Genomic DNA, 16,202 nt, shown 5'->3' on the forward strand with positions numbered 1-16,202 from the left:
CTAATAAGGAGACCATTTTATTTTTGCTTTCTGCCAATTTTCACTCATTTTTCTGTTTCATATTGTTATTTATACATGTAAAATTTGGATTCTGGCAACGTAAGGCACTGGTAATAATCATCATTAATTTCCAAAAACAGCAGAGCATCTATAATTAGGCCCCAATCAGGTTACTTTGAGAAGTGTGATACCAATCTGTAGTAAGGCTTCCTTCATCTGAGGTTTTATAATAAATACCATTTTACAAGAACGGGTTTCCCCAGCTGTGATGGTTTTGATTAAAGGATGAAAGCACCTCAGAGGAGATGGAAAGATGCAGGAAGGTCAGCCTGAGAGACAGAGACTGCCTGAGGTGAATCCTACTCTTGCTGAGATTTCCCTTTTCTGTTTCAGATCTCCACCACACACAGTAGTAAAACATCCCAGAATATAATTAACTATTTATAGACCAAAAGGATTGAAGTGTTTTTGATTTTTGGAACCTCAGAAAAATGTTTTATTTACTTTGTGTTTTATGGGACACACAGGATATGGAATTGGCCTTTGTCAGTTCCATAGAATGGGATGATGGTGATTTGCCAGCCTGTTTTATACCTCAACTGATATTCTTTCCTATTTACTTCAAGTCCAGTTTCACTCCAACCAGGTCTCACATTTGATTAATTTCTCCCTTCTTCTGAAGACAATAATTTAACTAAGAGTTTACATTTATATGGTGGCTTTCACATCCTCAGGATGTCCCAAAGCACTTTAAGGCCAATAAAGCACCTTTGAAGTGTCATGACTGTTGTAATGAAGGAAACACTGCAGCCAATTTGGACACAATAAGCTCTCACAAGCAGCAATGAAATAAGTAGTCAGATCTTGTTTTCAGTGCTGATTGAGGGGTAAATATTGGTCAGGACACTGGAGAGAACTTCCCTGTTCTTTGAAATAGCAGTACGGGATCCTTTATGTGCATCTAAAAGGGTCGGGGGAACCTTGGTTTCAAGCCCGATTTGAAAAATGACACCTCCAATAGAGAAGCACATCCTCAGCGCAGCACTGGAGTGCCAGCCTGGATTTTGTGCTCAAGTCTTTGGGCTGGAACTTGAACCCACAACTTTCTAACTCAACCACAAGGCTGCTTCCACTGAGCCACTGATGACATTAATTTAAGATTGTCACCAAGAAATCCAATAGGGAAGTTAGAAGAAACTTCTTTACCCAAAGAGTGGTGAGAATGTGGAACCTTCCACCACAGACAGTGAATAGTATAGATGCATTGAAGGGGAAAATAGGCATGCATATGAGTTAGAGGGGACTAGAGGGTCATGATGATAGATTTAATGAAGAAAGATGGAGGAGGCACGAGTGGAGCATAAATGCCACCATGGACTGGTTGGGCCAAATGGCCTGTTTGTGTGCCATATATCCTATAATTCTCGCTGGATTCATGTATACTTGCAGATCTCTGACTCTTCACTATTCATGTATGAGTTTACATAGTGAATGTCTGCAGGTTATCAGTCACTAACGTTGCCCCATTCTTATCCAAAGCTCTGACATGTTCTTTCTATCTGAAGTTGTGGGAGACACTGGATCACAGGCGGATGAAGCCCAACCCCACCAATTCTGTTTCCCAAACACTGAGGTAAATTGTGGTGCCTGCAAGTACAACCTGGTTCAGACTGACTAATGTTTGATGTTCAAACATGAGGGGAGCACGCTGAAATTGACCTAAGCATCAGAAATGGGCTCACAGTGAATCGGTAGCCTGTTATGCACAGTGCAAATTTTTAGTTTTCATTGACTCAGAAAATATTGCAAGATTTTAAATTTCAAAACAAGTCGTTTTTGGTGTAGGCTATCCCTCGATTAGAGGATGACATCTACTCAGGGTTTAGAGTTTCTGCCATGGGTGTTTATGTGACTGGACAGGCTGATTCTCGACCCACGGATCTTTGGGAACATGGAGCAGGATGTCCCACGAGGTATTGGGATCCAAAATGTAGGACTTGCTGCTTTTTCTTTTCTTCTCTGCTGCTACTCATTAAGACATTGTGCTCAAAGTGTTGTTATGACTAGGTGAGGACTGGTGGAAGGACTCCCGCTCTTTATCCCACTCTTCAGTTGATTGTAACAGGATTTTTTTTAATTTAAAAGGATGAATGTGATAATTCAGTACTTAACTGTTTACGTGCAACACATGCACACACACGCACATGCACGCACGCATACACGTGCACGCATGCACGCACACACAAATATTTCTTTCGTGATGTATAGATGTCCGAAAGAACTTTACAACCAATTAAATACATATTTTGTAGTGTGGCGACTGTTGTAATGAAGGAAAAATGGCAGGAAAGGTTTGACAAACAGCAGTGAGATAATAAATCTGTTTTAGTGATGTTGGCCAGACAGCCGCTGTTTCATGTCACGTCTAAAAGATGGCACCTCCAACATTGTAGCACTCCCTCTGTACCACACTGAAGTGCCAGCCCAGATCATGTCCTGAAGAGTAACCTCTTTACACTGAAGCAAGACAGTCACCACTGAGCCACTTGATCACTTTACCCAAGTGATCAATTGAGTCCAGGTAGAGACACAGGAAAATCTCAGCTCTTATGTGGTGAAGAATTGAACAATTTTCAAGGTGTGTAACACACTTAATCCCTGTTATCCTGTCTGTAACAAACCTCACCCTGTGCATTTACTGGAATGTAACAATTGGCTATTCAGGGGAACACTGATACCTATTGTTTAACAACTTACTTGCAACATTGTGAAGATGCTGGCTTTCAGACTGGTCAAATGAGGGCAAGTGGGTCACTGATACTTTGAAGGAAATCCATTATTCCAGAGGGAAAGAATGAGTTAGGAAGTCAGCAATCAATCTGATTAACACTTTCTTTCCTGCAGATGTGCTAGGAGGAAGTGTGAAAAATTTCTATAGCCACTTGCCATTTCGTGAGCTGTGGGGAATCTCGATAAGGAACAGGCTGAATGTTACTGCAAGAGGGATCCAAGCTGGGTAAGTATTCGTCCTTTGACACCTATTTTATAATGAAATTCATTCACAGCAGGTATTTGACTCACCCTCTTCATTTGTTTTTTTTTTCCTGAGCTTGCTCCACCATTGCTGATCTTCAATTCATTCACCCATCTTAGTTCCCCATCCTTACCTAACAACAGTCTAGCAATCTCAGTCTTGAATAGTCCAATTCTCTGAGCATTCACAACCTTTTGAGGGAAAAAAGCTCAAGATTTATAACCCTTTGTGTGAAAAAATGCTTCCTGATTTCACTTTTGAATTCACTTCTAAATGTTTTGGCTTCAAGTATAAAGTTACGCCCCTTTGTTCTGGATGTCCCCAATCAGGTGATATGGGTCTTTATTATTTTATGCATCTTGATTTTATCAAGGGAATCCAAGCTAAGTTTATGCACCTGTCATCATAAGTTATTGTTTTAAGCGCTAATATCATTTTGTTGAACATGCGTGGCACGACCACCGCCAAGGCCTCTATATTCTTTCTAAGATGCAGGCGGCATTTTCACCATCGAGGCAGGCAGCTCAACTCGGGAAATCTCCCGGTTTGCCACATCTGCCTTAGGAGAAAGTGGCCCAAGTAGTGCGAGTTTCGTTCGAGGGCGCAGGCGTGGGTTAGAGTGAGGCCCACCACTCCTGGACGTAGATCAGAGGTGGCCACAGGGGCTGCTGAGAGCTGAGGCAGGCTGGTTAAATGGCTGCCTTGGTTCTCTGGGACTTTGTCCCAGTTGTTTTCTTAAATATTATGGCCTTCACCTCTCATGCCCATGCATGCCAACTCATGCTAACCCATGCCCCTCCATCCACCCCTCATATACTCTATGCCAACCCATGCCCCTCCATGTGCCCCCATGGCACCTCATCTCCTCAATGCCAAACCATGCTCCCCCACCCAACAAAAACAGCCCCTTATAGCCCCATGCCAACTTAGTTTCAACTCATAATCCCGAGTCAACACCCTTTCCCCTTACATCCTCCATGCCAACTCACACAGTATCCACTATTTGAAGACTTCAGGAGCTATGCTGAGATGAAATAAAATAAAGTTTGAATTATCCATCCAAAGAGTCTGCAAAGGGATATAGATGGGTTAAGTGAGTGGGGAAAAAAAATAGCAGATGGAATATAATGTGGGAAAATGTGAGGCTGTTCACTTTGACAGGAAAAATAGAAAAGCAGCTATGATTTAAATGGAAATAGATTGCAGCATGCTGCAGTACACAAGGATCTGGGTGTCATTGTATATGTGAGTCACAAAAAGTTAGCATGCATCAAGTAATTAGGAAGGCAAAAAGAATGTTGACCTTTATTGCAAGGGGATGGAAGATAAAAGTAGGGAAGTGTTGCTACAACTGTACAAAACATTGGTGAGACGGTACCTAGAGTACTGTATATAGTTTGGGTCTCCTTACTTTAGGAGGGATATACTTGCATTGAAAGCACTTCAGAGAATGTTTACAAGGCTGATTCCTGGCATTGTCTCATGAGGAAAGGTTAAGCAGGTTGGGCCTGTACTCATTGGAGTTTAGAAGAAAGAGAGGTGAACTTATTGAAATGTAAGATTCTAAGCGAGCTTGACAGGGTAGATGCTGAGAGGATGTTTCTCCCTTGTGGGGGAATCTAGAACTAGGGGGCACAGTTTAAAGTTAGGCATCTCCTATTTAAGACGGAGATGAAGAAGGATTTTTCTCTCAGAGAGTTGTTTGTCTTTGAAATTCTTTTCCACAGAGAGTAGTGGAGGTGGGACCATTGAATATATTCAATACTGAGTTAGATTTTTGATCAGTAACAGATTCAAGTGTTAAGGCTGCGTGGATGGGGTTGTGAGTCAGTAAAGTGGAGTTAAGGCCACAATCAGATCAGCATGATCTCATTGAATACTGGAGCAGGCTCAATGGGCAGAATGGCTTACTCCAGCTCCTATTTCTTATGATCACATCGGCTTTCTTGAAACTTGGAGGTCCCCCCTATTTCCCTTCTATAATGCAACCTGTTTCAGCTTTCTGGAGGGTAGTCTGAGGAAAACCATTGGTGAAGTTGTGACCTTTGGCAAAACGTTAGAGTAATATTGTTGCAAAGAGTCCTGCTGAACTGACCCGCCACATCTTTGTACTCAAAGGTTCTTTGAATGTGAACGTTTGTGCGATGAAGATTCCTGTTGCAAAGGATTTGGATTTCTGAAAGATTCACGAATACCAGGTATTGAATGTCAATGAAAAAGTGAGGAGAGTGTAGCAAACTGGGCACCCATAAGAAGGAAAGCTGTTAAATACTAAGCAGTATAAGAGGGTTGATAAGATGCATCCAAATAAATGGTTTGTGAAAAGCACAAAGGATGCAAAATTCCTTGTGCCCGTTGATGCACTGGGTGCAACAGTCACAAAAATATGACAAAATATCCCCTGATCCTGGAGACTCGGGCTGGCAAAAGAGCAGAGGACCACGTTCCAATCTCATCCAATTTATACTATCAGAATGGCTTCAAAGATATTTGAAGCAAAACTGTGTAACTGCCAGCAAAGATGCAAATCTGCAAGAAGTGAGATAATTAAGCTGATTATATTTAACTGATGAATGTGAAGAGCAGGAACACTGTGAAGATGGATGTAAATAATATATACAAGAGAGAGCAAAGAAAATAAATCAAGTAGTATAAGAGATAAAGCCTAATGAGATATGTTTTGAACTTTGGGACTAGCCAGATATACCATGAATGAGGCATAATGACTCACAGGAAGATATAATAATTCTCATATTGTTATTGGAATTTATTGTAGAGTAATAGTGGGGGGGCGGGGGGGGGGGGGTGAGGTGGGGGGGCATGGGGGGAGGGGTAGGGGAGTGTGTGTCTTAATTAAAGGCAGCTGGTCTGAAGGCTTTCATGTAACAGAAGATAAGCTAGGTTTGAAATGTTTAGTAGATAAACATAGATGTAAAGGGAACAATTGCATTTTTAAATAAACCAGATTAGATTGATTTCAAAAGAGGAGTGAAATGTTTCACTTAACCAAGCAAAGTTCAGAAACAGTGGCCAGGATTTTGCCCTCATTGGGTGGGCTTGTTGAGAGGGGCGGGGTGGGGGGGGGGGGGTGTGGAGTGGTCAGGAAGCCAACTGCTGCCTGCGATCGGGTCTCGCCCGCAATTTCATGCTGGTGGGCCAATGTAGCGCTGCCTGTGTGAGGTGGGGTGGGGGAGGAGGGCGAAGCGGGGAACTTCTCACATGCGCACAAGTGCGCGCAGTAAAAGCTCTCTGAAGCACAGCAGTGCCTCAGGGAGTGAAGATATAAAAAATCAAAAATAAAGAATTTAAAAATGTTACAAAACATGTGACTCTGTCACATGAGCAGGGACATGTTATTAATGAAAAGTTAACATTTTAAATTTTATTTTTAATTGCCTTTGGAAACCTCCTCCCACCCGTGGGTGAGGTTTCCTAAAAAATGCAAAGGCCGGTTGGCGTTTTTGCCTGCCCACCAACTGTAAGGTTAGTCAGGTAGTGAAAAATTACATTTACCTGTTACTTTAATGGCCTTAATATGCCTTTTAATTGTTAGCGGGCACACTGCCGACTCCCGCGTGTGCCCGCCGACTGAAATATCACGCGAGGGAGTCGGCACCGCTTGAGCCCGTCCGACATGGGTGAAAATCTGCCCAGTGCATTTGTTTTCCCCAAAGATTATTGGTAAAATTGGTACAAGGAAAGATTTTTAAATATACTAGGAGATTGGATGAACCTCCATGGAAGTTCTGTCACTGAGTCTTTCCAGACTTCCAAAGACTCACTGATGTAACTGCATCGAAGGTTAAAGTCTTCTTGTGCTGAATAGCCTAGCCTCCACCAGAATGCTATCGGTACCATTATAAACCATGTAACCTTCTTTGCCTGTGCAAAGGGGGTGGTGACTCTGGTGAAGGTTGGCTAAAATAGTAATCAGTGACCCTGCTCCTGACTAGGACCCAGTGAAGTCTGCTGGGAATGTGTGGATGTGGATGTTGGGTGAGGTCCTGTTGCTGCCTGTTATTTACCTGCATGGTGAATAGTCTGCTAATGCTCAGTTCCCAAGCTCAGACTGGCCACTTGGATGAGATAAATGTGGTAAGTGAAGTGTGAGGTAAGCATTACCTGTAAGACGAGCTTAGGGGGAGTGAAAAACTCTCCATTAATATTAACATTCTTTATCAAATACATTTCATAGATTTGGGGATAACATGCCTGACACTCAGTAGTCTTGGAGTGCAGTCCTGCAGTGAGGAAGTTCAGAGCTGGCGTATCCTGGACTGTGAGTCAGCTGATGTGGACACATTGACCTATCCATTTGGGTGGTACCAGAAGCCTGGTATGTAATGAATCGTGTAATGATTTATCTTGCGTTTTTAAAAAATTGTTTACATTAATTCCATCACCATTCAGCAACTCCAGATCATAAAAACAGGAGGCCAGTATTTGTGTTGACAAGCCTTGCTCAGCTTGTGAGATGCTTACTTTACCTAGAAGTATCTGCTACAGACAGTGAGTTTCCAAAAGAAGAAAAGAGTTCCATTTTCCTGCAGCAGCATCCCTCTCCCTAGTGACTACAATACTTGACCCCCTAAATTAAATAAAATGGAATGAGGGTAACTTCCTTGTTGGAAGCTACAGTAGCCGCCAATTTAGCATTAAGGGATGGCAGCTCCTGTGGCAGGGCAATTGCCCATCTGTGCACCAATTTGCCAATATCAATTTATTTTAAATTTCTGGCAATCTCATTAGCATATGTCAAAAAGGAGATAAACAGAAATCACCCTTATCCCTTTCTTAAGTATGAAAATTAAAGTTTCAAGCCACATAACCATCATTAGACACTGCATGTTTGAAAATATACAATCCTGGAAGCTGTTTCATTTTTCATGTGACCCATACTGAGGAGATAAAAATGTATCCACAGAGACAGAATGTACATTGCAGATCTTGGTGAGGTGAGGCTTTTCAATAAATGGCTTAAAAAAATCGCATAAAAATGCCGAAAAAATTATTTAGATTTCTATTGCGCCCTAAAATTCTGGGCTAAATTTTACACCCCGCCTTAAACCAGTGTAGTGACAGGAAATTCTCATGTACTTGTTCTTTAGCCTGGGGGTGGAGTCATTACAATGAGCCAAGGTGCATTTGGCACAGGAACTGAAAGGCTTGTGTAAAAGAGGAAAGTAATTAGGGTTTAGCTAAATACATCCATTTGAGTTTGATATTTTACCACGTCCCTGGAATTGCTCGATATTAATACCCTGGGTATATGTTTTAGACCTCAAATGATGCATCTCATTGGAGGTAAACAAGTAGGGAATGCTTTGAAGAAGGGTCATATGGACTCAAAACGTTAACTCCCACTCCACAGAAGCTGCAGGACCTGCTGAGTTTTTCCAGCATTTTCTGTTATTGTTTCAGATTTCCAACATCCGCAATATTTTGTTCTTATCTTAGGAAATTCTACTCTTTGGTGTCAAAATTTAAAGTGTGATTTGACTGATTTGACAAGAGCATCTGGTAGTACTTTGCATTAACTCTGAAGGGGAGGCATTGTGAGACAGTTATTGGCTACTTCATCAGTTCTTGACAGCACTTACGTCACTACTCTGAAATGTGTAAGGCTTTGTTTATGGGCCTGGAAGTTTCCAGTGTCTTTAAATGTGTTTCAAATAATATTGCACAACAATAGCTGAGAGCCAAGCATCGGCTGTGAGGAAGGAGCCACTCACTTACACCAAAGCTGGGAATCTAGCTACAGCATTTGAATCTTGCACCCACAGCTCAGTTCAGTGATGATAAACATGCCAATGGTTTGGCTAGAAATCCTCCCCTTGAAACACTGCTGCTCTGAATACCAGTTAAAGCTGTTCAAGACATAGTAGAATGGGCCACATAGACCAGGAATACCCCAGGTCCAATCCCACGTCTATGTTATTAACTAATCTCAGCTGTGTGTGCGAGAAGGAGGGGGTAGTGAGGGGCACCAAAAAAAAAATCCAATGTCCACCTATTCACCTCTGTCTAATGAACCCCTGTTGGAAAGTGTGGGCTTTGGTTGAGGATCAGACTCAGATGCGATTAACCTCCTACCCAACATCAAGTAACCTTGTGATGCTTACTGTCCAGGGTCATACATAAAGCATAGTTGCTTGGTTGAAGCATTGGTAAGCAGTATTTAAAGAAGAGTCAACGCCTTGAGGAGAAGAGGGGGAATAAATGCAACACAGAAGACTTATGAAGGTCAGTTCCTCAGTTTATGAATTGTCCTCTAACTTATCTCTCAATTTCTATTTGCAGTGAGTCAGTGGAATTGTGCACGCAACATGTGTCCCCCTGTTAGCCTTCCTCCACTTCCTCAAAAAGGTACGCTTAAAGGTTTTACATGTGCTTCTTGCTTTTCTGCTTAAAGAACAATCAAATAAAAGAAATGTGAATTTAAAGTGGTACTGTGGGACCTGACAGTTGCTTTTAATCGTCAAGGCCAAAAATCAGATAGAGGGCTGAATTAGAAAGAAGTTGGCCTGAGCCTTTATATGCTGCTAATCAAAAATTCCTGGAAACTTCACTAGGCTAGATAATTAATGCCTGCTTCTGGTGGTTCAGATGGATGTTAAAGACCTAGTGGCACAATGTAAAGAAAATTAGGGAGTTCTTCTGGTATCTGGGTGCAGTAATTATGGTTTTATTTAGTGTGCAATGTACCTTTAAGCATAATACTTGTTAAGGAAGGTCACATGATCTGTAGTAACCAATAGGAGAGTAGCACGGGCTACCTCATCAGACGTGTAGAGATGCAGTCAGTGTTGAAAGCACACATGTAGTTGCTGCTGATTATATTGTGGATAAACTTAACGTTTCCACCCAAGAAGCGTCTGCAGATCAACCCTATCATTAATAGTACAACTCGGCCACCCCACAACAAGCTGGTGATGAGGATAAACAGGATTGAACAGAAGAATTCAAGTTAAAAAGAAAGGAAGATATATTAACCAGGTACGCAGTTGCTTTTGGTTAAAGAAGAAATGGGACCCGATCCAAATGGCTGAGAAATCTCCTGGAGCACTTCCAACTTTGAAAGAATAGTACTGGGGTTGCAGGACCCCTGACTGAGGGTCCACAGGATGGGTCAGCAAAACATTGGAAAAAGGAGAGAATCCATACTTGGATTGTAAAATAGGTGGCAGCCCCACAGGCTCAGTAGGTTAAATAATCTGGCACACAGCTTGCAAGTGAAAAACGAAAGCAACCATCAGAGCAGAAAGCAATGCTGCCATTTTAAATTTAAACAAAAAAAAAAGCAGCCCAATTGGACTACATGGCCGCTGGGTCTCCCGAAGTGAGGGACATCCAACATCAAAAGAGCCTGCCTGCAGAATGAAATGACAAAACCCTGCAGAATCGCCCAGAAAAGGGGAGAGGAAATCATTGCTGTGTTTTTCCGAACCGGAACCAAGCTTTGCAAAGTTAAAAGAGAAGATTCACGATCACGGCTTCCCGCCAAAACTGGAAAAGCACAGGAAATACAGCAGAGAAAAGCTGACAGCTGTAGAGACAGCCCGAGTAAAAAAAAACCGTGATTTCTCTTAAAGCAGCAAACATTTAAAGTGGTAAATACAATAAAAATTGCTATGGGCAGAAAATTATAAGAGACCCCCAGAGACAGGGCAACTCTGCCAAAGGGAATAAGAGACCCTAGAGAGAGGGCAACTCTGTGGAAGACAATTAGAGATCCCAGAGAGAGGGCACCTCTGCCGAAAGGAACGAGAAACCCCAGAGAGAGGGCAACTCTGCCGAAGGGAACAAGAGACCCCAGAGAAAGGGCACCTCTGCCAAAGGGAATAAGAGACCCCAGAGAAAGGGCACCTCTGCTAAAGGGAACAAGAGACTCCAGAGAGAGGGCAACAAAAAATTAAACAGTTGAAAGAACAGTTGATTGTCCTTCAAAATCAAATGCAAAAGGAATGTGTCACCATTCAACAATATGAAGAAATGAAGGCTATCTCAAACAGTAGAATGGAAGCACAGCAAAAGAAAAGTGAAGAGGGCTCAGGGGAAGCCCTGGTAATCGGAGAGGGCTCAGGGGAAGCCCTGGTAATCGGAGAGGGCTCAGGGGAAGCCCTGGTAATCAGAGAGGGCTCAGGAGAGGTACTAGTAATCGGATAGGGCTCACAGGAAGCCCTGGTAATCGGAGAGGGCTTGGGGAAGCTTTGGTAATCAGAGAGGGGTTAGGAGAGGTACTGGTAATCGGAGAGGGCTCAGGGGAAGCCTTGGTGATTGGAGAGGGCTCAGGAGAGGTACTGGTAATTGGAGAGGGCTCAGGGGAAGCCCTGGTAATCGAAGAGGGCTCAGGGGAAGCCCTGGTAATTGGAGAGGGCTCAGGAGAAGCCCTGGTAATCGGAGAGGAGTCAGGGGAAGCCCTGGTAATCGGAGAGGGCTCAGGAGAGATACTAGTAATCGGAGAGGGCTCACAGGAAGCCCTGGGAGTCGTGTATATTTGGATACAACCAGGAGACAGGAGTTTGGATAAACTCCAAGGCAGTGTCAGCTCAGTGAAGCTAGCTGTCTAGCAAAGGGCTGAAGAATCAGCTAAATGAAGCCAAGGAGGCTTTAGAAGCAAAAGTTGCAGAAGTTTCCAAGAAGAAGAGAGATAATGAAATTTTGAGAGACTCAGCCACTGAGCTCAGAAGAGTTGAGCTTGTATCTGAGAGAAGTCTAGCCAACAGTGAAGTCAAAAAGGAAAGCCTAGATTAAAGTCTGTGCTGAAAAAAAGTGCACATTCCTAGCAAGGGGGGCATTCTATTTGGCGCACCAGGTAGATTGACAGAGCCTCCACCTGGTTGAGGAGAAAATGAGATCCGTAAGAGAGGCACCTGCGCCAAAGAACACCTCAGAGCTCAAATCATTCCGAGGAATGATCAACTATTATGTATGGTTCTTATCCAATTTGACTACAGTGCTGGCACCCCCCCCTTCATTCTCTACTCAAAAAGAACCAACGCTAGTCTTGGGAGGTGCCCCAGAAAGAAGCTTTCATAAAGGGGAAATAATTGTTGCACTTGTCCAATCTATTGGTGCATTATGACCAGGTGAAAGAATTGGTGCTGACATGTGATGCCTCTCCCTACAGAATGGGAGCAATGCTCTCTCATTGGATGGGTGATGGCCTGGAACGCCCAATAAGTTACATATCAAGAATTCTCACCACAGCAGAAAAGGGACACTCACAGACAGAGAAAAAAGGCCTGTCTATCTTCCTTGGTGTCAAGAAATTTCACCAGTACGGACGCGGCCGCCATTTTACAATCATTTCAGACCACAAACATGGCTAGGATTGTTTAGTGAGAACAAGGCTATACCACCCATAACCTCAGCAAGAATACTCTTTCATACATAGGCCTGGCAATCAAATTGCAAACGCCAATGCACCTAGTCATTTGCCTTTACAAGAAAATGATGAGCACGTCCCAGTTCCACAGGAACTTGTTTTACTGTTCAATTTCTTAGATTCCTCGCTGGTATGTGTGTGACAGGTAAAAGACAGGACAAGTTGGGAACCAGTTCTATCTCAGTTACTACATGGTTTGTCACAGGAGCCCGTACCTGTTGAAATGAAACCGTATTTCAACAGAAGACATGAGATAACCAACCAGGATGGCATCTTATTGTGGGGAGCACGAGTGATAGTTCCTCCAAGTGGAAAGGAGCCACTTTTACTTGAACTACACAGTGCCCATCCAGGAATTTTCCAAATGAAGAGATTAGCACACAACTATCTATGGTGGCCTGGTGAAATAGAGAGTTTAGTAAAGCACTGTGTACCATGTCAGCAACTGCAAAAGTTGCCAATGACAGCTCCATTACACCCATGTGAGTGCAGTTACACATTGACTATGTTGGACCTTTCCTTTTTATTCATTTACGGGATGTGAGCATCACTAGCTAGGCCAGCAATTATTGCCCTTGTTCAGAGGGCAGTTAAGAGTCAACAACATTGCTGTGGGTCTGGAGTCATGTGTAGGTCAGAACAGGTAAGGAAGTCAGATCTCCTTCCCTAAATGACATTAGTTGGATTTTTATGACAATCGTTTGGTGGTCATCATCAGACTTTTAATTCCAGATTTTTATTGACTTCAGATTTCACCGCGGTGGAATTTGAACCCAGGTTCCCCAGAGCAGTACCCTGGGTCTCTGGAATACTAGTCAGTGACAATACCATTATGCCATCGTCTCCCCTGGGAGCTCATTGTCGATGCCCAGTCAAAACGTTTGGACATATATGAGGTGAAGTCACCAACATCGGCTACTGCAATTGAGAAACTATGTCAGAGTTTTGCAATTCACAGACTATCAGAAGCAATCGTTTCTGCTAACAGCACGGCATTTACGAGTGCTGAGTTTCAACGGTTTATCAGCCTCAACCGTATCACTCATGTGAAAACTGCACTGTACCACCCTTCCTCAAATGGACTGGCTGAGAGGACGGTTCAAATGTTCAAGGCAGGCATGGAAAAGCTAACTGGTGATTCCTTGGCAACCAAGCTAGCACGCTTTCTTTTTCACTACAGGACTCCCCCTCACACAACAACAGGTGTCACACAGGAGTTATTGTTGAAATGCCATCTCAGGGCGAGATTGAGCTTAATAATGCTGAATTTAGAGGGAAAGGTGGAAAGGAGTTGGAGAAGCCAGAAAATTAGACATGGCTGGCATAACCTTGAGAGGAAATTTACCATGGGATAGCCAGTATACTTGAAAAATTTCAGGGAAGGACCAAAGTAGTAACCAGGTGAAATAACTGTGGTGACTGGACCTCTATCTTACCACGTGGTGGTGGAAGGCCGGATCATCCCTAAACATGTGAACCATTTAAGGAAGAGAGAGACAAATCACCAAGAATTGGTTCCACCAGTAATCATGACCGGTTTCCTGTTGATGATACTCAATCCAGGACTGACATGCCTAATGCTCCTGTAAGAGTTGAGGATAAAGAACTGGAAGTGCCCACTGAAGCACCTGATGTTCAGGCAACTCTGGAAAAGGAGGATCCTGACAAAGAATCTGAAACTGTGGAGCTGCGACATTCCACACGTACCAGGAAACCACCTGAAGGACTGAACTTATAAATTCCTTGCCCAGTGTAAATATTGAGGTGTCTTGAAGAAATGTACTTATAAATATAATATGTATAGCCGAGTTAAAGGGGGAGGAATATAGTAATAATAGTTTTATTTAGTGTGTAATGTACCTTTAAGAATAATACTTGTTAAGGAAGGTCACATGATCTGTAATAACCAATAGGAGAGTAGTGCGGGCTACCTCATCAGGAGTGTAGAGGTGGAGTTAGAGTTGAAAGCAGACGTGTAGCTGCTGCTGAGTATATTATAAATAAACTTAATGGGCAAAATTTTGCCCTTGATGTACAGGATTGGCAGGGGCGGGCTGGGCTGTCGGGAAGCTGACCACCACCCATGATCGACAGCGAACTGCAATTTCACACTGGTGGGCCAATTAACGCCCGCCCAACAAGATATGCGAGCGGCAGCGCTGAGCACTACCTGTGTGGATGGGGAGAGGAGGGCGAGCGGGCCGAGCGCAAACTTTGCACATGTCCAACAGAGACCGCTGAATAATATCCCTGAGGCACAAAGTTGCCTCAAGGAGATGAAGAGATATTTTTTTAAATAATGAAGAGCAGAAAAATGTAATGAAACATGTCCTCTCATGTGGTTCTGTCACGTGAGCAGGATCATGTTTTTAATTAAAAAATAAAGTTTTTATTTTATTTGTATTTGCTTTTGGAAACCTCATCCTGCCCGTGGATGAGGTATCCAAAAAAATGCAAAGGCCGCCTGGCCTTTTTGCCTGGCCGCCAGCCTTTAGGTTGAACAGGCAGTGAAAAATTTATATTAAATGATAACCTTTTAATTGTCGGCAGGCGTGCTGCCGATTCCGGCGCGTGCCCGGCGACCAAACTATCGAGCGAAGACGTCGGCATGCTCGGTCGACATCATCACGCCTCATTTCAAGCTCGGTCGAGTCGGGTGCACACCCACCCACCGAGCTAAAAATTCTGGCCAATATTTCCACCCAAGAAGTGTCTGCAGATCAACTCTATCATTAATAGCACCTCAACAATTGGACCAACATTCTTCATGTGCCCAGTGGTGCCTTTTCTTCTTTTGGCTTTTGGGCAGTCAGCAAGCTTTCTGTGGCTGAGGAAGGGCAAGAAGATCGAGTAGTATGCTCACTTCTGTTTTTGTTGTTGATGTTGCGAGACTCCTATGAAATTCCAGCATCTCTGTGGTTCTGGCTTACTGGCTGGAAGTCGCTGTGTGTACACAGTGGTGGGTATGTCTACCGACTGTACCACCACCGTAGTTCGAAGCAGAGGCTCCTCAGACTGTTGATCCTTCTCTGGTACCACTTCTACCAGAGATGCTATGGGAATTCCATGTGCAGGATATTATTCAGACCATTGGGGACTTTCCAGGACCTGGAATCACGATGGACAAACCTGCTCTGTAAAAAGAGAAAAGAGATTGCAGGTAAAATCAGACTCTGAATACTCTTTAATGTTTGAGGACTCAGGACCGTGCTGTTCAGTCTGGCTAATGACAACTGTGGTCTTGACATCCTCTGCTGTCCAGGGAAGGTCCAGGGTTATGCAGACATCCCTTCACAGAAGAGAGAAAGGCTGATTTCAGACAACATACATCAGCTCAAAGATCTGTTTATTGCCATTCCTCAGTGATTCAAGGATCGTGTCGATGACTGGGAGTTGGCCTCCCCCCCTGCTTAATAAAGTGGAGTGTCCATCGTTCGATGCCTAAGGCCTTGGAGCCATGATACCTCGTCTGACAGCACTGCCACGCTGGCACTTGAATCTAATGAAGAATTTGTTGGATGACCATTGACCAGGATGTCAGAATCCCAAAATGAAGAACTCATATTCTCTGATGTAACCCAAGAAAAATGGCTGTTTGTCTTCAGGGTTGTCAGTCTTGACCTCATGGATGACCTTTGGGATGTTTGTGTGGTGCTGGGTTTTTGACTTGCACAGTTTACCAAAGTGTCCCTGTCGGTTGGAGAGGAAGCATTGGGCAGTGCTTGCAGGATACTGATCTTTCCTGTGAGGGCGCTGTGCACTGCGGTGCTGGCAAGATCA

General features: G+C 43.5%; 1 protein-coding gene across 1 annotated transcript in view; it reads left to right on the forward strand.

Moving 5' to 3' along the window:
* tg (thyroglobulin) overlaps positions 1–16,202 on the forward strand; it is a 463,025-nt gene that overhangs the window by 184,784 nt on the left and 262,039 nt on the right. The window contains exons 32-34 of the mRNA XM_041189302.1: positions 2,905–3,016; positions 5,153–5,241; positions 7,230–7,370. Coding sequence (XP_041045236.1) covers positions 2,905–3,016; positions 5,153–5,241; positions 7,230–7,370 — 342 coding nt within the window. The remainder of the gene's footprint in view (positions 1–2,904; positions 3,017–5,152; positions 5,242–7,229; positions 7,371–16,202) is intronic.

The sequence above is a fragment of the Carcharodon carcharias genome, chromosome 6, assembly GCF_017639515.1.
Source record: "Carcharodon carcharias isolate sCarCar2 chromosome 6, sCarCar2.pri, whole genome shotgun sequence".
Lineage (NCBI taxonomy): Eukaryota > Metazoa > Chordata > Chondrichthyes > Lamniformes > Lamnidae > Carcharodon > Carcharodon carcharias.